Genomic DNA, 25,854 nt, shown 5'->3' on the forward strand with positions numbered 1-25,854 from the left:
GCCCCCTCAGTGCATGGAAGGTGCCTGTGTACAGGAATACCATTCTCATCACAGAGTTTTACTCTAGGTTGTATTCATCCATACAAGAGAAATGAGGGGCTGTGAGGGGCTGGGTTGTTTTTTCTTCCCCTGTGCAACCAAAGGATGTCTGGAACCTCCTCTGAGATGTTTCCCTGTCAGACCTGGGCCACGCTGGGAATGCTGGGTCAGCAGTACAATCCCTGATAATTTTATGTGGTGTTAGACTGGAAAAGTAGTTCTGCCCTAGGCCAGACTGTGACTCTTTCCAGTTTGAAAATTAATTAATTGGTGTACATTTCCCCAGCCTGACCTGAAATTTGATGCACCTACAACACCTGAAGCATGAATTTAACAAGTGTGGTTTGGGGCATTGCTTGAGACACTGAAAAAATGTAACTGATCACTGCGCTGGAAGATGGTAGGAAACGGTCCCAGCCAGGAGCAGAGAGAGCCCCAGTCCCGTCTCTGAATTCCCTGCAGGTGCCCTGGAGCAGGCCCCAGGGCTGCTGGCAGCCTGCTCTGCCTCCCTCCCCGGGTTGGAGGGAGCAGAGTTTATCTTAAACACCAACAAGCTGCTTCAGTTTTTATAACTTGCTTCCTCCAGGTCACCTGCCTGCATGCTGGACTCCTCCTTTTTGGGGCTGTCTGTGCATTATCTCACCTTTCACTACGTGCCCAGCCAGCTGACAGTGGCACAATTGCTGTTGTAAATCCAGGTAGGTGCTGGTTAGTCTGTCAGAAATCAATCCACCTTTCTGCTTTTTATGTGACACCATCTATAAGGAAATAGTTGGTGACCTTTGATCCAAGCAACAAACGTCGCTGGCAGCTACCTGAAGCTCCGTCACCTGATGACAAACCAGTGCAGCTGGGGTGACGCACACCCCACGGCTGAATGGAAGTGGGTAAGTGTAAAGGAAAAAAAACACTCAATCAGAAAATACTGTTCCACATCTGTGTGCCCAGTGCGTTCTACTGCATCCAGGTGTGCAGCGTTCCCTGCTAAGGGCCCGACCTGCATCCCAGGTGTGGTTCCGATTGTGACGCTGCTGTACAGCCATCTCTGTGAAATGTGCCTGGGCCTACCTGATTTTAATAGGCGTGGGGGCTTCTTTCCTGACCTCAGAAAATGAGGAAGTATTGCCTGTTGCACCCGGAGTCGGGACACCCGCTGCCTTTATTCACGCAGGCTTGTAAAACACTAATCAGATGCTCTTCAGCATCTTCTCCTTAGGGGGATCACCGGCTTGTAGGGCTAAAGGTTTAAATGAACACGTTCCCCTGGCTCAACTTTTAAGATTACTAAATCAAAAGATCCTGCTGCAGAGGCAGCGTTTAACCTCCTCGCTGTATCGGGGTGCACACAGGTGAAGGAAACACCCGTGGTCTTGGTGTTTCCATCCCTGCCTGCATGGTCTTGTGGCGGCTCTTGTGGAGCCGTCATTTAAAGCGGCTCGTGTGATTATTTCGTTTTTTTAAAAAGACGTATTTATTTAAAACAAAACAATCGGCCAAGGGGCATTCACAGGCGTGTTAGCCAGACACACTTAAAAAAATCCCCAACAAAACAGCAAAAAGGAGGGAGGGAGAGGCCCGTCCCGCCGGCCGCGGGGGCCCTCCCAGCTGGCGCGGGGGGCTGCCAGCTCCCCAGGCGCCGTGTCCCGGTCAGCCGGGGCCGCCGGGCCGCCCCCGCCGCTAGAACTCGAAGGTGCCGAAGTGGGCGGCGCGGCCGCCGGCCTTGGGCTGCGGCTTGTAGCCGATACGGTCGTTGATGATCTGCTCCCGGCTCTTGTGGTCGGCGCCCAGCGCGATGGCCGCCGCCTCCTCGCCGGCCGCTGCCACCTCCGCGTCCTCCCGCTGCTTCTTGCGGCTCTGCGGAGCAAAGGGGCCGCGTCAGGGCGCTCCCGGGCGGGGGCAGACAGACCCGCCGCGGGGGGCCGCGCTCGCACCTCCAGGTCCTTCCGGATGCTCTCGAACTCCTCGATGTCGTCCAGCTTCAGCTCCAGCCGCGTCGGCTTCCGCCGCAGCATCGCGACCCGCCGCCGCCGCCGCTCCGCCTCAGCCGCCGCCGGTGCGGGCCGAGCGCGCCCGGGCCGCACCTCCCGGCCTGCCCCGCTCACCGAGCCACACCTCCCGGCGTGCCCCGCGCGTCCCGCCACCAACGGGCACAGCGCATCCCAGCGTGCCCCGCTCACCGAGCCACACCTCCCGGCGTGCCCCGCGCGTCCCGCCACCAACGGGCACAGCGCATCCCAGCGTGCCCCGCTCACCGAGCCACACCTCCCGGCGTGCCCCGCGCGTCCCGCCACCAACGGGCACAGCGCATCCCAGCGTGCCCCGCTCACCGAGCCACACCTCCCGGCGTGCCCCGCGCGTCCCGCCGCCAACGGGCACCGCGCCTCCCGGCGTGCCCCGCGCCTCCCGGTGTGCCCCGCGTTCTCCGGAAGTGGTTGTGAGGCGCCGGGGTCTGTGCGCGGCGCGTTGCGGCTCCTCTCGGCTCCCGGTGCGCGGCCGCCATGGCCTCCGTGCGGGCTCCGGCGGCGCGCGGCGGCGCCCGCCCCCCCGTGCGGGCCCCTGCACCTGCGGAGGTGGGCATCGGGGGGGGAGGAGGGGGGTGGCTTCGGGCCCGTTACCCGCACGGGAGTGGTACCGACCCATGGGCCTGGAGGAGCGGGGGGAGGCCGCAGGCAGAGCCGGGGGCTCGCGTTTGCTTTTGGGCGTGTGGGGTTTGCGGTGGCGGAGAGGCCCCGGTGTGAGAGGCACCCCCGTGCCGTCGGTGACACCAGAGCTCTTCAGAGAGCCGCGACCGGAGCGCTCACGCGTTTTCAGGCGTTTTTACAGAATGCGTTCTCTTTTCTTGGAAAGTTTGTTGTAACGCTCCTCTTCGGGGAGGAAGGAGCTGTTCACCTTTCATCTCCCCCTGCGTCCCAGTGAGGGCACCGGGAGCTGGCGGTCGGCATCGCTCCTGCCTGTTCTGGGGCTCGTTCAGCAAGAATTAGGAAAAGCTTCATCTCTGAAGTTTTTTTTTTTTAAATTAAAAAAAAAAAAAGAGTCAGAGCCTTAAAACTGAGGTCCAAGCAGATAATAAAGAAACAGAAAACAACACAGTCTAATTTAAGCAAATTATTTAATGTGGCATTTTACTTTTGATCTTTTCACTTGGGGCATAGCCTTATTGTCCAAAATTAACACCTCACATAAAATCTCAGGGTTTTTTCGTGATGCACATACTAAGTTTCTGTAGCAGAGCAGTGCTTTCTTGCACAAACAAGCTGTTTGTTGTCTCCTTTTTAGCCAAAACGCACTTAAAATTCTGCCTTTACCTTCCAGGCCACAAAGAGCAAGCCCGCAGAAGACAGCGATGCTCCTCCAGCCAAGAGAGCCCCCATCTTTTATGGCAGTTTGGAAGAGAAGGAAAGGGAGCGTCTGGCAAAAGGAGAATCGGGGTTGTTGGGAAAAGAAGGGATGAAAGCTGCGATCGAGGCTGGCAACATCAACATAAGCAGTGGTGAGAATGTTTACCCGCCTTTTTTTTCCCTCTCACTCTGGAATGTGACACTTTCAAAAGTCTCTGATGAACTTTTGAACATAATTTTAAAATCAAAACCACGAGACCCTTGCCTGGCTCTTTGGATCTTTCTGTTTGAGAGGGATCTCTTGTCCAACTGTTGTTTTCAATCTGATGGTTTCATTTTTTGTTCAGGTGAGGTCTTCGATCTCGAAGACCACATGAGCGAGCGGCAGGCGGAAGTGCTGGCTGAGTTTGAGCGCAGGAAGAGAGCCCGGCAGATCAACGTGTCCACTGACGACTCTGAAGTGAAAGCCTGTTTGCGAGCACTCGGCGAGCCCATCACGCTCTTTGGAGAAGGTCCTGCAGAAAGGAGGGAGAGGTGCTGTGTCTGCCCCGAGTGTTGCAAACAGGGAACTCTCAGTTTATCGAATTCCTGACGTTTTCCTGGTATTTGGGGTGCAATGAGTGCTGCCAGTCAGTAATGCTTCACTACAATGCAGCAAGAATGCTGAAGAAGAAAGAATGGCAGACAGTGATTATTTGTCACGTTAGCTGATAATTCACTGAGTGAATACGACTTAATGTGTTTCTTTCCAGATTAAGAAATATCCTTTCGGTGGTTGGCACAGATGCATTAAAAAAGACCAGGAAAGATGATGACAGGTCTAAAAAATCCAAAGAAGAGGTAATGGTTTCTCTTGTTTTCTCAGTGCTGAGGCAGATAGGTACGATACCCTTTGAGATGCCTTATTTTGACGGTCTCTTCGATGTCCCAGACTCCTGGTTTTGGTCAGTCTGTGGATTCTCACGTCACCCCTTTGTGCTCCTTCTGTGTTGCCCATTTTAGCAAAACTGTGGCAGTGTGTTGTCTAAATCAGGAGCGTTAAGTCTGGTTTGTGCTGCAGGCCAAATTCCATGCTGCGTACAGCATATAAAGCAGGAGATCAGACGTTTCGACTGTTACTTAGTATAGTGAGTCCTGTTTGTCTTCATGCTCGGGAAGAAAAAAATACGTTCCTGCTACTGCACCTGTTTCTGCCTTTGATTCTTTTTTCTTTCTGCTCCTCTCTCTTTTCTGAGTCCATTTTTTCCTTTTTTTTTTTTTTGTGGGTTGCTGTAAGAAGTAAGGACAATTTCTGCAGCTCTGGGCTTTCTTTTTGCTGGGTGATGTGTAGGGAAGGAGGGAGCTGTACGTCATTAACTAAAAATGAGTTAGTGTTCAATTGGAATATTCTTGAGTGAAATGGCAGCACGTCAGGATCTGATCTGTAGGGCAGAGAGTTTGACTTGTTTCTTTTAATCCCTTTTTCTAGGGCTTATAGTTATGCAAAATGCCCTTAAAAAGAGGCCTTAACATACAAGATTTAAGAGCAGATGCTGTGGTAGCACTTACGTACTAAGAGGAGGTCATCTAAGGTAACTGAGTGGAGGAGCAGTATGACATTAGCTTTTTCTTCACTTTTGTTCTTTTTCTTACAGTATCAGCAAACCTGGTACCACGAAGGACCACGCAGTCTGAAAACAGCAAGGCTGTGGCTTGCTAACTACTCACTCCCCAGGTGAGGAAAAATGGCACAAATGAGGAGGGAGATGCAACCTTTTGTAAAATTTAGCCACTAAACCCACTGCGGGTAGTGCCAGAAATTTGAGATCAAACGAATGGGGAACATACACCAGTAGACAAGTCCAGTGAGCTTAGAGCTCGAGTTCTCAGTGACTGACTGTAGCATTAGCCTGGTTTGGGGGAAGAAGAGAGAAGGGCCTATTTCCAGCAGCAGGGCAGGGGAAATATGGGGACTTGTTACTCTACCTTTCCTCTTCACAGGGCAGCGAAGCGGCTAGAAGAAGCCCGGCTGCTCAAAGAGATTCCGGAGGCAACCAGGACATCGCAGAGACAGGAGCTACACAAATCCCTGCGAGTAGGTTTGGCACCTGCTCAGCTGCTGTGTTTAAAATTTTTTGCTGATTTTGTGAAAGAGATCAGAAAGAGATCAGCTCCCTGGAGGTGCTGTCCAGATGCATGTCGTTTTTTTGTGCTGTGCCTGTCACCTGTTGCAAAGCTCTGCTTTTTCTCTCTTTCCCTATGATATGCATAAAGCATGTTCTAACTCTTTCTTCAGTGATTCAGAGAGATGTACTTTAGTAGAGACATCCCTGCATTGCCTTGCTGCTTGCCTGTGAAGCTAAAGGAATTTATTCCTGGCTTTGTCAGAGGTTTAGCTGGCTAGGAAAGGGCTGCTCACTTTCCTCTTCCTGTACAATGGTCACTAGTGCATAAAACCAAGGGAAATAATAACCAACACAGTAATGCAAAACATGTTTTAGACGACTCTAGATGCCCTTTTCGAGCATGTTAAGTCAAATTCCCAGCTTAACCGAAAAAAAATGGCTCAAGCACACAATGTGCTGCCACTCTAATCCTGTTTACACCCAGAGGCATTAGCTGCCAGAGGATTTGCTTCTCCCCTAAGTGCACCACACCGCTTGCCCTAGTCTTTCTGGTTGTATTCATTGGACGAGTTGTAGAAAGAGGCCAAAACTACAGTAAGTTCTCTGTCAAAACGTAGTTGCACCTTCAGGGTTATTGGTGGCAGGTACCATGGGTGGCACATTGAGAGCTGAGCTGTGCCCCAGGGCCGTGCTAGCTTACAGTGGTCAGGCTGGCTCGGTGGCCCTCCTGCTTGGAGCTGGAGTGGCTCCAAGGTAGCTGCTCCCTTTGAAAGTGACTTTCCAAAGGCCTCTGCCTCCTCCTGTGTACATTTGCCTCCTTCACCTCAGTCTTTGGCCAGGGCTTCTTTCTTTGGCCTAGGTCGTTTGTACTTTACTCATTTATTGTTTTCTTTGTATTTGGTTACAGTCCTTGAATAACTTCTGCAGTCAGATTGGAGATGATCGCCCACTGTCCTACTGCCACTTCAGCCCCAATTCCAAACTCCTGGCTACGGCCTGTTGGTAAGTTTTCTTTTGCAGCACTTGCTGTAGGGGCTGGGAGAGCACAGCAGGAGTGACGGAGAGGGATGTTATTGGAGGCCTGTGAATTGTGAGAGTTCAGAAATGCTTTTTCTTCCTACTCTGGACTCTCTCTTCACCGCGTTTTAGAGCTTAGCAGAGATTTGAATCTGAGTCCATTAGTCCCTGTGGTTGGTTGCCCAAAGCGTATTGGTATTTTAGCCATTGCAGAACCCCCCAGGGTGGTTTTGCAGCGCTGTGTTTGAGCTCTTCGACGTTCCTGTCTACACTGACGTCTATTTTTTGTGTTCCACAGGAGCGGATTGTGCAAGCTCTGGTCCGCGCCTGACTGCAACCTTGTTCACACCTTACGAGGTAGAGAACGACTTTGACTGAGACTCTTTGCTTAGTTCGTTTGTTCCTCTCTAGGTTCCCGTATCTGAATTACTTTGTGACTCAAAACGTAGTGTTCTTTGGGCAGATTTTATTCTAATGAGAGCATCACTCAGCCTTGCAGAGCATGGGCATGTATCTCATCATCAAGAGGAAGTCCTGGCCTTTCTCTTAGAGCCAAGATCCGAGTTTGTTGTTTCAGTTTCTGAATGATGTTCTTGTTTTGTTTCAAAACCTGGTTTGAGGTATTTTGAGCCCAATACCAGCATTTTTGGCCAGGCCACTTACAGAGTGAGGTTCTTTGAACAGTGGTCACAACTTTGACTAAATACAAATGTGAGGACAAATCTCTTGATTCGTATGTTGAATTTTCACTGCATTTTGAGGGTTACAAACCTTGACATTTGATACTCTTAAGTGGGTGCTACTGGAGTTGCAGTTCAGCTGTTTGCAGGACAGATGTGTCTGGTAGTTACAATGCAACTTCACCCAACATGGGAGGAGACAGTGAAAGTGTTCACTGACTAATTAGTAACAGAAATGCTGTTTTTCTGAAGATCTGGCCAAGATCACGTGGCAGATTATGAATTTTGATTTTCCTTTCTCTTAAGGACATAACACCAACGTAGGAGCAATAGTCTTCCATCCCAAAGCCACTGTCTCCCTAGACAAGAAGGACGTTAACCTGGCCTCGTGTGCGGCCGATGGGTCTGTCAAACTCTGGAGCCTTGAAAGGTCAGAATGGCACCAGACATGCACAGCTGCAGCATTGCTGTTTTGGGGTTTATTTTGTCTTATTAAACATTGGACATTTACCATCCTCCTGCAAATATAACCTTTTCTTGTAGTTATACCAGTGCAATTCCTGGCCTCAGTATGTGCCATCTTCTTCAGCAGGAAAAGAAATCACCCTGATTAGGGGAATCAAGGTGAGGGGAAATCGTCTGAAAAGAATCAAGTCAGAATTGCTGCTGGGTATCGGTAAACTGCTTTGGGTGACGGATGGAAGATTTGGAGGTTGTTTCATTCTAACCTTTCATTTAGGAGAAAATTTCCCCTTTTGGATATTAAGAAATGAACTTTTGAGTTATTGGGAAGCACCAGTATTCAGAGAGGGACTAACCAAATACATGACCGTGCACCATAGCTTCATCCAGTAATAAAAACAAGTGGCTCTATCATTGCACAGGGTAGTTTTGGAAGAAGCACAGCATCTGTCTCAAGCCTGTGAAGAAGAGAGCGGTGTAGATACCGAGCCCTAGCATCTGCTGTGACCACGTCTCTTTAGTTGGTTTGTTGGAAGGAAACTTTGAATGCTGTTCAGGTCTTCTGCTGAAGGCTACTGACCTGCTGCCTGTAATTCTGGGAGAATAAATATTCACTCTATCCTGCCTGCCCTGCGATTCCTCAGAATAGCTGGATTTGCTGTAGTTCAGGATGTGTTCTGTGTAGTCACAGTAAAACGCCCTGCTGTCCAGGGAGTCCGCGTTTTCTTTCTGCTGTTACTACTTTGAAAGTGCTATTAACAAGGGCCTTGTTAATTTTCAGGAAATAATTATCCCAGGAGAACTTTATAACCAACATGAGTGTGGATAGAGGGGTTTCACTTAGAGCTTTAGCTGTGTGAACAAAAGGCAGAATTCAGTCATTAGTTAAAACTCTGGTTTTCCTGTAGCTGTCTTGCTGTGATCATAATGTTTGCAAGGGCCTGGCTAGAGCCAGCCTCCTCTGACCAGTGTCTGATGATTTTTGTTTCTGTTTTTCAGCGATGAACCAGTGGCAGATATTGAAGGACACAGCATGAGAGTGGCACGTGTGATGTGGCACCCATCTGGGAGGTTCCTGGGTACTACCTGGTATGGAGATTTGGTTATTTGCTTTAAGACATTACCATTAGCTGCCTAGCTGGTAGCCCAGTGGGTACCACTGCTTGTCCGCGGAGGAGCCCAGCATGGGCAAGGGTTGGCCATTCTTGACAACGGCTAGGCTGCTGCAATGTAAATAACAGCGAGTCACTGGGATTCCTTTCTCTGCCCCTCATATGAGACCCTGTTGGTCTCCAGCTGGAAATAAAATGCCCACAGAGTTTGTGAAATATCCTGTTATTCTCCTTGGAGATGCATTTAGTTGGACAAATGCTTTGTTTTTACAGCTATGATCACTCGTGGCGCTTGTGGGACTTGGAAGCTCAGGAAGAGATTCTCCATCAGGAGGGGCACAGCAAAGGGGTCTATGACATTGCTTTTCACACGGACGGGTCTCTCGCTGGGACTGGGTGAGTTTACTTTGTGTCAGGACTGGATGTGAAATATTATCAAGGTTTTGTTGCTGACTGCCAAGCGCCCCAGCGATTTCTGCTGGTGAGGCTGAGCGTACTCTGGCAGTCGCTGAAGTCTCTGATGGGTAACGCTCGGGTTCTCTCTTCCTAGTGGACTGGATGCTTTTGGCCGGGTGTGGGACTTGCGCACGGGACGCTGTATCATGTTTCTAGAAGGCCACCTAAAGGAGATCTACGGGGTTAACTTCTCCCCAAATGGGTAAGACAAGAACTTGCGTGGTTTACATGGGAGCTCTGAGTACAAACCCCAGCTCCCAACAACGTTCTTCCTCCACCCTTTGGCAGATACCACGTCGCAACTGGCAGTGGTGACAATACTTGCAAGGTGTGGGACCTCCGCCAGAGGAAGTGCATCTACACCATTCCTGCCCATCAGAACCTGGTGACCGGGGTGAAATTTGAACGTAAGTGCCTCCTGTCTGATGTTCTTTATCCCTGCCTCTCCTGAGCTGAGGTGGCAGGGGATGGGGAACTCAGAAACATATCTTCAGGTCAAGGAGGCCTGTAGCAGAGAAGATTTGTTGTGTTTTTATTTGCAAATCTCACTTCTCCCTTTTTCTCATCCTCTACTGCAGCCAATCACGGTAACTTCCTGCTCACAGGCGCTTACGACAACACCGCAAAGATCTGGACCCACCCCGGCTGGTCCCCTTTGAAGACGCTGGCGGGTCATGAGGGAAAGGTGATGGGACTGGATATCTCCCTCGACGGCCAGCTGATAGCGACCTGCTCCTACGACAGAACCTTCAAGTTGTGGGCAGCGGAGTAGCTCAGAGGTGCTGCTGATGAACTGGAATGGGGACGTTAACGGCTTTCAACTAAGACTTGCTTTTTTTATATTAAAGAAAAAAAAGGAATCGGCTATTGCAACATGCATTACTGCAGCTGTAGTCACTGGCTGGTCTTGGGTTGAGGTGTTTTTGAAGTACCTCTGTTTGCCAGGGCTTGGTTGGAGTAAAATCCTGATGTTTTTCCACTTTTTAGGACTTTGTTTTTATACTGCAGATACAGCTTTCTGCTGTCATTTCAAGATGATGCATCTGCTTCCACCCTCCCTTCCAAGTTAGGCTCACAGGTTTTTTAGAGTCTCTTGTTGTAGGTAGGCACACAACACCTCCGGTATGGTGTTTTGTTCAGCTTCTGTTAATACCCTTCTTTCTGTGCATTTTCCAGGAGCCTTTGGTAGGAGTCTGTGGCTTCAAACTTGATTTGCATTTAAAGAAGGAACAACTGGCTATCAGAGTTACGGGAAGATGGTACCCTGCTTCCCCTGCCTCTGCAAAGGTAGTCTCTGAATGCGGAGGTCTGCGTCCCCATTGTATTCACTCACAGTAGATGTCAAAGGCCAGGGAGATTTTTTTTTCCCTTGTACCATCTCATGTCCTAGCTCCTTGAGTGGCCTCGTTTCAAATCCATGTAGGCATCTCCTGTTTAAGTCCTGTGTCTCACCTGAGATGATACAAAGAATGCTATTTCAGTGTAGGATTGTCTTGTTCTAACTTACTCTGTGGGGAGCTTTCTTATTTGTTGTTTATTGCTTAAATTGAGGTTTTGTAAATGTTGTGTTCTGAAAAAATCAAAACATGTTTTGAATGTGCACCCTAGCCTCTGGGTCTGACTAAGGAATGGAGAAATTAAGGTACTTCACAACACACAGTTTGATTTCTCTCTGCTATCGTAAAAAACCTTCAGGAGAAAAGAGAAGACCGATTCATCTCTCCATTGCCCGCTGGAGAGCAGCTGTCCATGTTCCTTGGGAGTGAGCACAGTTCTGTTCTCAACACTTGCAGTGCAGTTGGAGATCGTGTTTTAAGAAAAAAAAAACCAAACCCACTCACAAGTTACTTTTCTTGGCCGTTGCTCCTTGGCTTCTCACAGCTCAGCTCCTCCTCCCTTAGCCCCCATCACGTGCAGCTAGCCTGCATGGAGGTTTTGTAAATAAAATGCACAAGGCTCTTTTTAGGAGTGAGAACTTGGCCTGAACCCATCCATGATTTGGCTTTTCTTCTAGACAGCTCTGGTGCCTTCCCGCCACCCACAAACTGAAACAATAAATCCCCCTGCCCCGCTGATCACACATCGCTGCTCTACAGGCACAAGGTCTCCTGGTGCTTGCTGTCGAGGAATCGCATCCCTTGCAGGACAGTCGCTGTCGGAAAGGTTACTGTGGTCAAAACACTGCCACCTCCTCCAGCACCAGGTCTGCGTGGTCACTCAGCTGGAGTACGTGAATTCCCGAGTTAAAACTGGCACAGAGCAGCGTGGAGCTGTCGCAGACGGCCAGCGAGGCCAGCGGTCCCGATCCCTCGAGGCACAAGGTGGCCAGGCAGGCTGGGGAAGGAAGAGAGAAGTCACTTGGGACCCTTGGTTTGCTGAGGTGCGACATGACCACACCAACCTCCCACCTCCTGGCTCTGCCCGTGTGCGTGCGTCTGCTCACCCGTCAGCACCCTCGCTGTCCCAGGTCCCCACGTCCAAAGCCATCGGGACGTGCCCTCTGGAAGAGAGACCCTCCGCCCCCGTAATCCCCACAGGGGATCTGTGCATTGCCCAGCTAACGTGGATCCAGGCTGAGGTGGGGCTCTGCCCCTTCCCTGGAGAGGAAGCAGGGATGGACAGACAGAGCCCACTGGGCAGAGCTGCAGGGCTCGCGTGGAAGTGTTCCCAGCATGCCTTTTTCTCCCAAATTCCTTACGGTCCAGAAAAATTCTTCCTAAGGGCTGTGCTACACTCAACATGCAGTTTTGATAAATCACCAAAAGAGAAAGGGAAATAGGATTTACAATATCCAGCACCACATCAGCCCTTCTGTTTGTATCTATCACTAAAAACTACCCTATTTGTGCAGAGACACCAACCCCACGCTGAGCTGCTAACAGAGCCGCATTTGGCACGGACGTACAGGCAACTCATGGTGACTTACACCCTTCCAAGAGCACCTGAATTAAGGCTGATGGCTGTGAAGGTCACCCAGTTGTGAAGGCAACAACAGGATCAAAACAAAGCTGCCGCCAATGCCGCGGCTGTCTCGGCGTGCACAGGCACCAGGGTGAAAGAAGAGGTAAGTGAAACAGAAGGTGAGAGCTTTTCTGTGGGAGATCATCAGGTTTCTATTTTCACCCTCTGTTAAATAAGTGCATTTGGAGAGGTGCTTAGCCACGGGGAGCGTCTAATGCTGATGACTTCTACTGCGTTCGGTGCCCGTCTGTGAACCTGAACCGCTTCCCAAGAGGCCTCTGCCTTCTGCGCAAGGCGTTACTAACAAGCCTGCTGCTATGGCAGGGCTTGGCAGGTAACAGCCTTTGCGTCCAGCTCAGGTGAGGACTCAGCCCTCACCCAGTACTCCAGCAGGGTTAACCCCGAAACGCCCACGATTCCCCTTCAAGAGGATGATCAAAGTGAGGGCAGCTGCTGACCAGCCCTCTATGCTCCAGCACAACTCCTACTCTTCACAACTTTCCACTCATATTTGCGGAAAGCCCTGGAGTTCCTCTGTTCTTTTTGATTTTTATCATTTGTCCTTTCATTGCTGAACTTGGACGTAGCTTTAAAAGCCATCTTGTCATTACTTCCTTTTAGTTTAGGAAGGACACCCATCACCTCCAACGTTACGCACCCAAACACACCAGAGGACAAGCAGAAGCCTCTGGGTTCGCTCTGGGGCATATCTCCAGCCTGCCCTGCAGCTGGATTAGAGTAAAACCCAGAGATTTCAGGCTTCATCGTGCCCATTAGCACCGGGAGACAGAAACGAAGGAAGCAGTTTTGCTATCCCAGGGTAAGGTACGCGGAGTGGGCAGGACCCTCCCTTACCTCCAGTGTCTCGGTCCCAGACCTTCACTGTGCTGTCGTACGAGGACGTGGCAATGCTGGGGGCAAGAGCTGGGCCCCGTGGAAGGAAAACGCATGAGGTCGTGGTCTGGAAATGCCCTTTGTACTCGCGCACTTGGTTCCTCGTCTGCCGTAGGTCCCACAGCTGCAAGGCAACAGGCAGCATTTAGAGCTCAGGCTCTGTTACTGTCACTTGCCAACATGGAGCTGTTTTACAAAGAAAAAGATAAAGAGCCCCTTGACAATCCTCAGAGTACAGCGTCTACTGCCTTTGTCCCCTGCTCATGCTCACAGTCCTAGAGAACTTCAAACCCCAAAGGATTTTCAGCGTTGGTGACTATTTGAGCACGTGCCCGCACCCATTAGACGGTGCGGGCAGATAACCACGTCTCCAGCCTGCTCCCGTCCTCAGTCCTGCTCTCCCTGGGATGGGATGGTCTCATCCTCTTGATGCTCACACACGGGGCTGAGAACCTGCAGGACTGAATCCCTGGTTTGGAAACACCTCGAGCAAGGGGTCTCTTACAGGCTTCCTGCAAGATCCTCGATGCCGTTACTGAAACAAAATCCCAGACTTACCAAAGGGACACCAGCATAAGGCCAACGCCAATGGGAGCAAGCAGATCCTTGGAGCACTGATCTGCTGCCCTCCGCTGTACGCCATGGACGTTGGAGGAAAAACAGAAAAAGCAGGACTTGCTGCCCAGCAAACTCACGGTGGCCTCGCCGCCCTCCCCAGCGGAGCCGCTGCTGCTGCTGAGGCAGTACCGCCCGTCCTGGCTCACGTCGCAGCACGTCTGAATGTGCCGCTTGGCTGGAAACGCGTGTGCCACCTGCAGCTCCCGGCTGTCCCAGATCCTGGAAGGAGGAGGAGCGGGGATGGGGGACTCTGACGCATCAGTGCCACGATGGGCTTCCCTCCATGCCCTCCCGCACACCCTCGCTGCGCCCTCACGCTTTGCCCTTGCTGCTGTCCCCCACGGGGCAGTCCCCCTCCCTCCTCCCAGCAAGCCCAGCTCCCAAAGCTCTCACTGCGTCCTTGCATTTATCTGTCCTGGATCAATCTTTAGCCACAGCAGCTGTGCTGAGTTTTCTGCTTTATAAATTCTCCTTTTTACCCGCAGTTGCCACCCAGTGCTGCTTAGAGCCACGGGTGTCCCCATACTGTCCTCCCCTGGCAAGAGACCACGCTCCAAGACGCAGGTGAACTGGAAGGTGGCTTCTAGCCACCGCAGCAGGGTATGGGAGACCAGGTGGTCATGACAAACAACCAGAGAAACAGCCCCTTGTGCACTGACGTCTTCCATAATCCCCCCGTGCCCCAGGCTGTAATTCCCTTCTCTGTGGCCACACGTAGAATTTACCTGATCGTTTTATCCTCTGAGGTCTGGATGACGTAAGGCTCCCCAGGAACCCAGCACAGATGTGTGACCTGTGGAGAAGAAAGGATGAGCGGAAGCCCGCCTCTGCGTGCAGCCCAGGCTGGTGTCCGCCTGTAGATACACAGCCACCGAGCTCCCATCCTCTCCCTCCTCGTGCTGGGTTGTGAGCAGGAAACGTTGGATGAAGTTTTTTTCTGCTTCCCACCAATGCCGCTTCCCTACCAGGTTCAATCCCAGCGTGGTTACTGGGGGTTATTTGCAGGCAGGGAGGTGCCAACAGCTCAAGAGGACACAGAGCCATGGGAATAGGGGTACCATGGGCACCAGAAGATGGTACCCATACCAGCTCCACTGCTGGGCTGGTACAGAAGGGAATGCGGCCCCCACTGCACAATGTGCTTCCTAACAGCCCTGAGTTAGAGCATTAATAAATTGCCGTACGTCTCCTGGTATCTTTGTGCTCCTGGATTTGTTGTTACCTGGAGGATGGAGTAACCAGCCTAGAGCTTTGGTCTCCCCAGGTGCACAACCAATCCGTGCAGCGCCTCAAGGGCTTCTCGTAGCACCAAGCTCAGAGCGAATTTGCTCTACATGGCTTCATGTGCAAAATAACCTAAGCAGCGAGGTGCCATGATGGAATGCAAGGAACCAGCGGCTCCTACCAGATTCCTGGAGATAGCGGCTCTGCCCAGACACTCTCCGGTCTCTGTGTCCCACTTGCACACAGTGTTGTCTCGTGAACCCGTGCACAGCTGGGAGGCATCTGCAACCACAAGTTAACATAAAAAAAAGAAGTCAAGAAAAGTTGTCAAGAAATCCCTGGGGAATGGGAGCGGGTTGTCCCTCACCCGGGCTCACAGCCAGTCCGGTAACAACCAGGTCATGTCCTGGGAAGTGCTGGCTTGGCCCCGAAGTCCCGTGAAGCTCCCACATCATCACCGTCTTGTCCCGGGATGCACTGAAGACTCTGTTTGAGTCAAGGGCAGAGGTGACCTGCCAAGGACAAGAGGAGAGAAGCGGTTAGCCTCCGCACCCAGCCCAGCTGCGCGCGGGGAGGGCACAACACTCCCGCTGTCGCGTCAAAGCCCAAGATGTGCAGAAACATGGCTGGGGAGAGCCTGACCTTCAAACTCTGTTTTGTCCGTGCTGGATGTGCACATGCCAGGCTGCCCGACACTCACGCTGCGACTCCCGCTTGCTTCCGCTCTGCTGGATCCCGGCCACAGGCAAACCCCAACGCAGTGGGGCCGGGGGAGATCGCTCAGCCTGAGGGTGATTGCTGCAGCCCCTACTGCGGCCGTGCGTGTCGTGACAGGGAATGTCGGGCAGCTAGGGTGTGCGACCCGCTAGCGGGACCTACGTCCTCTCAGAACCAGGGAGCTGGATGGTGGATGGGTGTTCTCAGATCTTGTTCTCAGAAACCATTAATTTTATGGGAAAAAACCTCCTTAAAAACCCAAATGAGCCCAACGCACGGTTGCTTTGAGCACTGGGATGAACAAAGCCCCCTTCACCCCTCCAATACCCACAGCAGAGGGGACCCTCTGGGGCTGTCCCCAGCTGGAGGTGCACCCGCCACACCATGCACACATGTACACACCCTGCACGTTTGCTCTCCAAGTAGGGTGTTTAGCTTTGTAATCAGGATGCCAGAAGGAAAATTAAAGCCCCGCTGTTCCTAGGCATGGCTGATTTGTAGAATAACGATGACTCCAGTGGAACGAGACTTGAAGAAAAGTGAACGGCATCTCTGAATCAAAAACTTGACCTAGTAATTCATTCCGAGTTTTTGCTACACAGTCTCTTGGAGGGGAAGATAAGCACACGTCCAAGCCTCGTGGAGCCCTGTGTGGTCTGGATGCAACCACTCCGTGCTGCTTCCCTGGACAGCAAAGTATCAGTTGGGACCTTGGGAAAAACCTAACACCTTCTGATACCCCGGTCCCTCTTTCTGACAGAGCAAAGTGAGCCCTCTGTGGACGACAAACCGTCGCTCCATCATTCCTGGTCCCCCAGTTTCTCACAGGTAACAGTACCGGAGACCCCCCTGCACTCGATGAGTTGTCGCTCACCTTGGTGACCTCCCGCTGGTGCCCGATGAACCGCCGCAGCGCAGCCCCGGATCTCCAGCTGCAAACAGCCACGCTCTGCGGAGAGCAGGGAGAGGCCATCAGCAGCGGCAGCAGGAGAGCAAGTGAAGGAGGATTATGCACGTTCCTGGTTACGTTATACCGAGACCCGTGCACGGTCCGAGCTTGGAGAGGGAACCGGTTCTTCTGGTTTTGAGCTCCTACAGCATCTACAACTGTCTTTAGAGCCCGTCCATTGCTAGGTAACATAAGAGAAGGGCCGGTCCAGTGATTCCAAGCCTGGGTGAGAGCATTTGATGTGATCTGAGCTCTGGAGAGGTTATAAAATTTGATTGAATGTGTTTCAGTGTGTGTCCTCACTCTAAGCTCATCTTTTCTTTCTGAATTCAGGAACTGAAAAGTTGTTACTATTCACAGAAATGTTTAAAGCTCACATTTAAACCTTATTTTCCTAACCTGTCAATACATTTTCCTGCCTGTGACCGTGCTTTGTGCCCCGCGGCGGGGGGTACCTCACCTTATCCCTTCCTCCAGACACACACAGGTCTGGTTTGAGAGCAGCCACAGAAGTGACGGCATCGGTGTGCACGGGGCCGTGCTGCCGAACGGCTCGAACGGGTCTTGTCTCTTCCACGGAGCCATCGGCCCTGCAGCAGGCAGAGAAACCGCGGTGGGAGCTGCAGGGTGCTTTAAGGCAAAGTCAGGGTGCTGCTCCCCAATGAGACCGAGGTCTGGGAGATGGCACCACTGGCTGGGCTGGAGAGCGACGACATCTGCCTTTAGAAAGCTGAAGAGAAGCTGTGAATGGACAAATGCTTCTCCTGAACTACGTGAGACGGAGTAGACCTATTCCACCTCTAGAGCTGCTAAACATTTAGATGTTTACTCACTCCATGCTGGTGCAAAGAAGAAAAGAAATTTTGATCTTACCAGCCTCCACTTCCACTAACACCTTTCAGGCTCTGCTGCTCCGACAGCAGCCTTGCCAAGCGCGTCGAGTCCCCCCTGTGCCACCCTGCGCTCTCAGCTGATCTCCAGGCAGAGATCGCCCACCTTGCTGCCAGATACCGAATTATTTCACCTTGCCGATGAAAGCTGATGACAGTCTCGGAAGAGACAATGAAGCAGTGTGGATATTTGGGCCAAATAGCCACCCCTGGAGCTGTCAGCCTTCAGCTCTGCCTTAGCCATCACAGAGCACGACCACCAGCCACATTTACATGCTTGGCTACATTTTGGATTTCAGTCCCCCAAAGAGGCTGAGCAGACTTCAGAAGCGAGGGTCAAAAATGAAAATCTGATTCATACCTTCAATAATGAAACAAAAACCACGTGCTTGCTATATTCTCTGTTCATTTGCTGTTCTCTATTCACTCTCATAACTGGTTTATTAACTTAAGACATGATCATCTGGGGTTGTTTTACCTGTATTTGGCGGTGTGGAAGCTGATTTTACTCTGCAGTTTCCCCATAGCCCTGCCAAGGAGCACGGCTCCCACTACGGCCAGCAGCGGTGAGCATCAACATCTCAGGCACCTGCTGCTGGGACATGACCTGCGGGTGAGGAGACGCAGCGTTACTGGGAATCCAGAGAGGTTTCTGCTTGTTACATATATGGGATAAGGTGCTGATAACATGTTATCTACATCTGGACTTAATTTAGAATAAGAGGAAAAACCTCAGAGGAGAGGACCTCTGGAGCTCCCTAGTCAAACCTTTTGGTTAGAGCAGAGCCAGCTTCAGAGGTGAGGTTACTGGGACCTTACAGCTGAGTTCAAAAATATCCGAGCTTGGTGAGGCCACGATAGAGATGGAGCTGCTGCCTCGAGTTCTTCTAGTGCCTTACGCCTCCTCTTACTCCAGTGTCTGCTCTTGACTTCCATATTTCCTGGAGATCCCAATCTCTAGACTGGTGAACGCAAACACCTTCAGACTGAAGTTTGTACAGCCAGCTGGTGGGACTCTGTCCTCAGACCAAGATAACTGCAGTCACAGGCAGCCCAAACTTAACTGGACCAGCCTGACTTAATGTAAAGCTTGAAGTGGTCTTTCCATAGGCTGAGGAACACTTTGGGAACAGCAGCTTCTATGTCCAAACTCCAACGCCAGGTCCAGGCTAGACAAGACCATCTTGATAACCCAGATGCATTCACCAAAAAAATGCTTGCTGTCCAGGCTGAGACCAGCCTGCCCCCTCCCCGGGCATCCCTCACAAGCGGCATCACGACAGCCAGTCCCCGCACGGGCATCCGTCCGGGGAGAGGAGCCTTTGGCGGAGCAGGGCCGAGGCAGCACCTCTCCCTCTTACCCTCACGGGTCACAGACCGAGCAGAAACCAGTTTCAATGACAGTGAATGACGACTTCTTAGCTCAAGACACACTAATCGGATTTAGTCTGTGCTAGGTGTACACTAGCATTCCCACCTTCTGGGTCAGTAGTATTTTGCTAAGAGAAATCAGAAAAAAAAAAAACCACCTGCTTGTTCCAGCAAAGAAAAAACGTGCTTCAAGGCTTTGCCCACAAAAACTTGAAAACCAAATACTGGAAGCACTAAGCAAGAAGGGTTGGGTTTCTACAAAACATCCCCTTTCTAATTTTACCCTGACAGCTTTTCTGATTAGCAATTAGTAATACCCAGTTAATCTCCGCCTGTTCTATCCATGAGTTAGCAGGTTCGAAAGATGTGAAGAATGATAAATCTCACAGTTGAGGGGCAGTGATAATATGGCAATTTACTTCTTTCCATCAGTCTGAGCCTCCAAATCATTTCAGTACGTTAGGAACAAACATGATTTGCCTTTGACAACAGGAGAACTCTGGAAGTTGCTTCTCCTGCAAAACAGATTCTAGGAGAAAGCCAAGACGTAAATTCTGATTTTTTAATTACGATGATTACTCTGTTTCCCAACCAGCAGTTAGTTTCCCCACTCGTGGTTAATGTACACGTGCAATCGTCCCTCCCCGCACATCAGCTCAAACCAAGCTGGATCAAGGCAGAGAGCTGCCGGCGACCGTGGCAGGCTGTGAGGGAAGCGGGAGGTCTATCTTGTCTCTAACTGCCTTCTGCTGCCTCTTGCCCACTGCAAAAAAGAGTAGATTTTTCTGAATCCTGAACGAGAACAGTAGTTGCTCGGGCAGGATGTTCATCTGAGGTTTTACTATCCGGCAGGCTTCCCTACACATGTTTATGAACCTGGTCGATCACAAAGCTCTCTTAATACTGGGATCCTGCAGCAACTGATCCATACAAAGCTACACCTCCAGAAGACTGAATTTCATGCTGGAGAATCTCCTGTCCTCCCTTCCCCCCAAGATGCATTGCTTAACAGAAATAAAAACCATTTTTTTACTGAATTGTTTTAAAAAATAACCCACGCTGCTGCCTAAGCCTGTTCAGGCACTGCAGTGAAATCCATACCGTGGAATAAGGAGATGACAACATCCACAGCAGCGGGCACAGAAGTCATAGCAGAGCCCTCTCCCCATTTGCATGGGGTGTTAAATATCCTTTAAAAAAGGGACGTTAAACAGTCTTTGGGGAGGACACAGGGGCAGCCCTGAGTCCCTATAGCCAGGGGTGACCCCACGGCAACGATGCAGGGCCCTACAGCCGGGGGTGGCCCCGCGGCAACGATGCAGGGCCCTACAGCCGGGGGTGGCCCCGCGGCAACGATGCAGGGCCCTACAGCCGGGGGTGGCCCCGCGGCAACGATGCAGGGCCCTACAGCCGGGGGTGGCCCCGTGGGTGGTAAATGGGTGCATGCCGGGTCCCTGTAGATGCGGGGAGCCCCACAAGTAGGACGTGGGGCAGCCTGGCGGGTGCAATACGGGTGCTGTCCAGGTCCCTATAGCCGGGGCAGCCCCTGGGAAGGGTATGGGGACAACACAGGCCCCTATAGCTGGGGCAACCCCACAGGGAGGCTATGGGGCAGCCCCTGGTAAGGGTATGGGACAATATGGGTCCCTATAGCTGGGCCAGCCCCACGGCAAGGATATGGGGCAGCCAGCCCAGCCCCGGGAACCCGCCGTGCGGAGCCGCCCCCGCCGCGCACTCACCGGGGGCCGAGCCGGGCCCCGCCGTCCCCTCCCGTCCCGTCCCGTCCGCGCCGCCGGGCTCCCCCGCCGGCGGCCGGGGCGGAGCGGTGTGCGCGGCCCGGGCGGGGCCGCCTCCGCCCCCGCGGCAGGTGCCGGGGCACGGCACGGCCCAGCGGGGCGGGGGGCCGCGGCGGCGGGCGGAGCGGGCGGCGGAGCTGCGGGTGAGCGGCGGCGGCGGGGACCCGGCCCCTTCCCCAGGGGCGCCTCAGCCTCGGGCCGGGGTCTTCCCCCGGTGCCCGCCGGGGCCGAGGGGAGCCCGGGGCGTGTGGGGCTGCCTGCGGCGGGGGGGCGGGATTTGGGGGAGAGAGGGACCTAGCGTGGGTCTGGGGTCGTCTGGGGAGTGCCGGTGGCATCTTAGCTGGCTGGGCTGTGGAGAGAGTAGAGGTTGGAAAGCAAGATCCACCAGATACCTGCGGCAGAAAACAGCGAGACCCTCAATTTCTCCTTTTGCCACGTCGTGGGGGGGAAATAGGGTTCATACGTTCTCCGCCTTGGATCATTGGTGTTGGTATTTGTGTCTATCGGGAATCGATACGTGTCATGTCACAAGAAAGTGAAAGGCACGTAGAGCACCCTGCAGCTCGTATTTGAGCAGGAATCAAATATTTTCCTATCACTTTGCTAATCGGGCTGTACCTTGAGAACGCCCCATTGCCAGCGGGTACAGAAACAAGTGGGACTGATTACGAGGTTATCTGACTCTTGGCTTAAGTCCTCTGCAGCTTCACCCCTTATTGAAAGCTTTGGAGGTTGTGTGCTCCAAGCACGGGATGTTCTTGCAGCGTGCCCTAACGGGGTGGAGGAGGAGGGGGGACCTCAGGGCTGGGGTTTTCACACTCTGGGCAAGGCAGGGTGCAGCGGTAAGAGCTCCCAGATGCCGACAGGCTGGTGTCTTCCAGAGGGTGTGGAGTCAGAGCTGAGTTTTTTGTGGGTCCGAGACTTTCCACCTGCCTCAGCTCTCCCATGTGTTTCCTTGCGCCAGACGACCCAGCCGTACTTGCGGTCTTCTGCTCTCACACCACTTGCACGCACACAGAGCAGTGGCAGGCTCTGTCTGGATGCTCCCACGCCCTTCTCGAGCTATTTGTCACCCAGCCACCCAGTCCCACTGGTGCAGCAGACATTACCCCTAGCTAGATGTAGAAGATGTATCACCCTCAGCCATTCCCACTCATTTTCTGCGTTAGGGAGTGGAAAGTGCTGCAGCTGAAGAAACTGGATGTTGGACGCTCCCTCTGCTCCCCAGGGCCAGCATTGGGGCGAGGAGTGGTTCCTCTGGGTCAGGAAGGAGAACAGTGCTCCCTGGGTCCCAGGTTTGCTGTGCCCCAACCTGTATTTGGGATTTTATCTGTGAGGATTTCAGCTGTGATGACTCTTTCTCTCCTTGTCCCCAGCGTGCAGAACAAGAGATCTTCGAGAGGTTAGTACATGGCTGCTCCTGGTCCTTTCCCTGACCCCTGCTCCAAGCTTGCCTCCGTGGCTCCCATTGTGAGCAGCATGCCATTGCTCAGGCAGCAGGTGACACCCCCTCTTTCCTCCCTCGTGCTGCTTGTTGAGGACAAGGACAGAGCACAGAGATGCCAGCGTGGCCTCTTGTCTCTGCTTCATGTGCTGCGCTGCAGCTCAAGATGGAGAAGTCTTGGCACCTAGAAATGCTCCACGTGCAATGTCTCCCCAGAGGCATTGCCAGATGCGCTGGCCCTTGCTTACAGGAGACCTTCTCCAGCTCCTTAGTGAACTCCACAGGGCTCCCTGGGAGATGGAGCAAGCCTGTCCCTGGCCAATTGGCAGGAGGCAGGGTTGTCCACCTGGAAAGCTGGTATGCTCCGTGCCTGGGGGGCTGCTGGCACAGCATTGCCCGGAGGGGCAGGGCGCCCAAGCTCCGCACTCGCGCTGCCTCCTTCCCCAACAGAGAGGTTGCCCGGAGGGGAGAACCACGTGCAGGTGTCAGCATTTCTGACGGTCATCATCAGTAACGTTGGGCTGCCCTTCCTTGAGAAGGCAGCTTGGTGGCTGCATTTTTACAGGCATTTAGTTCCTTGGCTGCGGCAAGGGTCCTAGCTAGCCCTGGTGGGGCTCTGCTACCCAGAGGACTTTCAGGAGCATTTTTGCCTGGAGCCTGCCTGCAGAGAGTAAGAAATCAGCCACAGCACATCACCGGCAGCCAGTGCCAGAGCCTTTACTCACAACCATGAGTTCACGTGTGTGCTGCAGGCCACAGGAACCCAGCAAATCCTCAATCTCCTTGCTGTGCTGCATGAAACCTGGAGTCCCGGTTGCTCTCCTGTTGTATCCCCCCTTGCTCTGACAGCAGGGCTTCATCCATAAAGAGGGAAATCTGATTATCTCACTGCAGCCTGTTCGTTGTGCCCCTCTTGTGCCTTGATGGCCACCCTCAGACGCATTTAATCTGTGTCTGTTGGGTGAGGAGGCTGTTGACTCAGGCTGCTGGGATTGTATTTTGAAACACAAAGGCCCTTTCAGAAGGGACTGTAATCAAAGCCAACTGAAAGTATCGCTTGGGAGGACAGTTTGTCCAGAAACCCCCGGTGCAGTTTCTCTGCAGCAAGTGCTCCTCTTGCAACTGCTCCAGCTCGTATTTCTCTCATACTTCTTAATGATCTTAAACACCTCCCAGCGCTGGTCAATAAATCATTGTATTTCAAAATAACTCTTGTGTTCCTTTGCTAGGACAGAGGTGGCGGAGGGAATCTTAGAGCCACAGGAGTCCCCGAAGCTAAACTTTAATCCGACCTGTGTTCAGAGTCCACTGCTGCATCGACTATGGGCCTCTGCTGTTCTCTGCCGCATCGCAGGTCAGTGTCTCGCTCAGGTCTCACGCTCTCTGGGGATTCCTGCTCATTTATGTTGTGCCTAAAGAAACCTCCTGGTGCTGTGTCAAAATATCCTGATGCTGTGTCCTGCCCAGGACACGGGGCATCTGTCCCAGCCCCTGCTAGTTGCTCGGAGCCCCCCAGCCAGGCGGGCAGCAGCAGCTGTAGGAGGTTTGGGAGGGGAACAGTGGCTCGAAGCAGCTGGTTGTGGCTAAGAGGAGAACAGGGGTGTGAAAAGACCGTGTCTTTTATCAGCTCTGTTGATTCACCTCACTTGGTTTCTGAGTCACTTGGTGACAGCAGTGAAGCTGATGCTGCCGTAGGAATCTCTGTCACAGAAATTCCTCTTCCCCGTGTTTAGCATTGGCCTGCTGGTGATTTTAAAAGAGGGTGAACTCACCCGCGTGGCGTCTGTGAGATGCTCTGGTGTGCTGGAATGAGAAATGAGTAAATGCTGTAGCTTGCTGATCATAAGCTGAGATTGTGGCTGTGCACGAGCTGGTGGTTTGTTAGAGACGTTTGTGATCTGGCTCAGCCCTCGCTGTAGAGCTGAGGTTGCGTGGGAGGCGTTTGTCAGGCCAGTGACGTGCTCTGGGTACGGTTTTGTCAGGTTGGTGTTGGCTCTGTTGAGCAGGGAGAGACCTTCTTCTTCTGGCTGTGGTCTGCTTGAATTGCTGATTGTGAAATGTTTGCTTTTACTCTTGCTTCCAGGCCATCGTTAGAGCGTTTCAAATATATTTTTTGTTCCTCAAAGCTGGCAATGTCCTTCACAATTTGAAAACATTTGTCCCACGTGCCACCTCATGAACAATCCCTGGGGTCATCTTCCCAAAGCTTTTGCATTAACCTTTGATTTTTGCTCATCTCGCTCTTGATGCTGATGAGCGGTTCACAGTTTTTCCCTGTTTCCAGGTCCCTCTCCAAGGTGTGCGCTTCTGGCTTTTATTGCTCTTGTGTTTTCTAGTGTCAGCTTGAGAATCTGTGCGTACCAGACAACAGCATCATTTGTTTCTTCTACTGCAAACTCTGGTGGTGTTCTCCTTTGTGATGAATTTCCGTCTGTTCTGAGTCTTTGAGTGCTGGCAGTCATGCAAACTCCTGCAGTTGTACATTGGCAGAGGCGAGCGGGTTCTCAGCAGACGTTCAGAGCTGTCAAGTCATGCAGGAAACCTTTCCCTAATTCTTTTTGTTGTGACATGTTTTTTTTTACGGATTCCTTGCCCAAGAGCACCTTTGTCAAATGTAATGACTCTAAGGCATTCGATCCTAGTAGTGGGTCTGTTGGTGCTATTATTACACTCTTGTTTGGGTTTTTGGGGTTTTTTTTGTGGTTACATTTAACATGTCGTTATTGGATGCTGAGGATGCTTGCCATATCCTTGCTTATCTCACTAGTCCATAGTCCACCCAGGTCCTAGCCTTAGAGATTTAATATTAACTGCAGTAGTCCTAGCTTTCGCTAAGACACAGTAATGTTATGTTTCACTTGGTGGTCCCTCCTCCCAAAGGCAGTTGAAGAGGTGGCAGTCTTGTTTATTTGCTTGAAAAAAGTAAATTCCTAGCCTTGGTGGTTTGCTCCTGTTGCATCTCAAAAACTTGGAATCATAGAATCGTAGAATGGTTTGGGCTGGAAGGACCTCTAAAGGCCATCCAGTCCAACCCCCTGCCGTGAGCAGGGACATCTTCAACTAGACCAGGTTGCTCAGAGCCCCGTCCAACCTGACCTTGAATGTTCCCAGGGATGGGGCATCTACCACCTCTCTGGGAAACCTCTGCCAGCGTTTCACCACCCTCATTGTAGAAAATTTCTTCCTTATATCTAGTCTAAATTTACCCTCTTTTAGTTTAAAGCCATTCCCCCTTGTCCTGTTGCAACAGGCCCTGCTAAAAGTTTGTCCCCATATTGGTTTCCAAGTTGTCAGCGGGCAAAAGAACCTCCCTTTCACTCTCAAAAATAAACATGATTCCTTCCACGTCTTTACTTGGCATCCAGGCTTCTATTTCGCTTGCGTTTGGGGTTGGCAGCTTCTTCCTTAAACCAAGAGATAATGTAAATCTCCTGGCACTGTTCTGGGAGGGATCTGGGAGGGTTCACGGCCACCCTTGTTAGTCCTGCTGGGGGGCAGGTAAGTGGGGATGCTGGCTGGGGACCCGATGGAGGACGCTGCAGAGGTGACACAGACTGGAGCCATCCCAGCTGGCTGAGACTTTGGGCTGCCGCACGGTGACCTTCTGCCCCAGGGACCAGGCTGGGTCTGGATTCCACCTTGGTGCCTAAGTCTAGCTACGAGGATTTTCATTTCAGATGTGTGAGTTTGGAAATGGAAACTTGGATTTTTAAAAGTAGTAAAATGTGCTGCAGCTAACACATACGTACTTGACAGAGATGTTAACCATGTTAACTTACTG

The 25,854-nt window shown here is 52.1% G+C and overlaps 3 protein-coding genes across 3 annotated transcripts; 1 reads left to right on the forward strand and 2 right to left on the reverse strand.

Moving 5' to 3' along the window:
• Positions 1-1,483: 1,483 nt before the first annotated feature.
• CDC26 (cell division cycle 26) lies at positions 1,484-2,157 on the reverse strand. The gene is made up of 2 exons (XM_075170522.1): positions 1,971-2,157; positions 1,484-1,893 (listed from the first exon to the last, which is right to left on the reverse strand). The coding sequence occupies exons 1-2, from the start codon at positions 2,049-2,051 to the stop codon at positions 1,717-1,719; spliced, it is 258 nt and encodes an 85-aa protein (XP_075026623.1). The 5' UTR covers positions 2,052-2,157; the 3' UTR covers positions 1,484-1,716.
• A 299-nt stretch (positions 2,158-2,456) lies between these two features.
• Positions 2,457-10,811, forward strand: PRPF4 (pre-mRNA splicing tri-snRNP complex factor PRPF4). Its single transcript, XM_075170513.1, has 14 exons — positions 2,457-2,609; positions 3,352-3,529; positions 3,725-3,911; positions 4,130-4,217; positions 5,012-5,091; positions 5,358-5,451; positions 6,390-6,484; positions 6,798-6,856; positions 7,486-7,609; positions 8,641-8,730; positions 9,027-9,149; positions 9,304-9,411; positions 9,498-9,616; positions 9,788-10,811. Exons 1-14 carry the CDS (start codon positions 2,538-2,540, stop codon positions 9,979-9,981), a joined length of 1,611 nt encoding a protein of 536 aa, XP_075026614.1. The 5' UTR covers positions 2,457-2,537; the 3' UTR covers positions 9,982-10,811.
• Positions 10,749-24,161, reverse strand: WDR31 (WD repeat domain 31). The gene is made up of 12 exons (XM_075171005.1): positions 24,145-24,161; positions 23,366-23,656; positions 20,345-20,379; positions 17,941-18,013; positions 17,033-17,162; positions 16,498-16,572; positions 15,274-15,418; positions 15,088-15,188; positions 14,408-14,475; positions 13,760-13,901; positions 13,026-13,188; positions 10,749-11,543 (listed from the first exon to the last, which is right to left on the reverse strand). The coding sequence occupies exons 1-12, from the start codon at positions 24,159-24,161 to the stop codon at positions 11,383-11,385; spliced, it is 1,401 nt and encodes a 466-aa protein (XP_075027106.1). The 3' UTR covers positions 10,749-11,382.
• Between the last annotated feature and the right edge of the window lie 1,693 nt (positions 24,162-25,854).

This window comes from Calonectris borealis, chromosome 21 (assembly GCF_964195595.1).
Source record: "Calonectris borealis chromosome 21, bCalBor7.hap1.2, whole genome shotgun sequence".
NCBI lineage: Eukaryota > Metazoa > Chordata > Aves > Procellariiformes > Procellariidae > Calonectris > Calonectris borealis.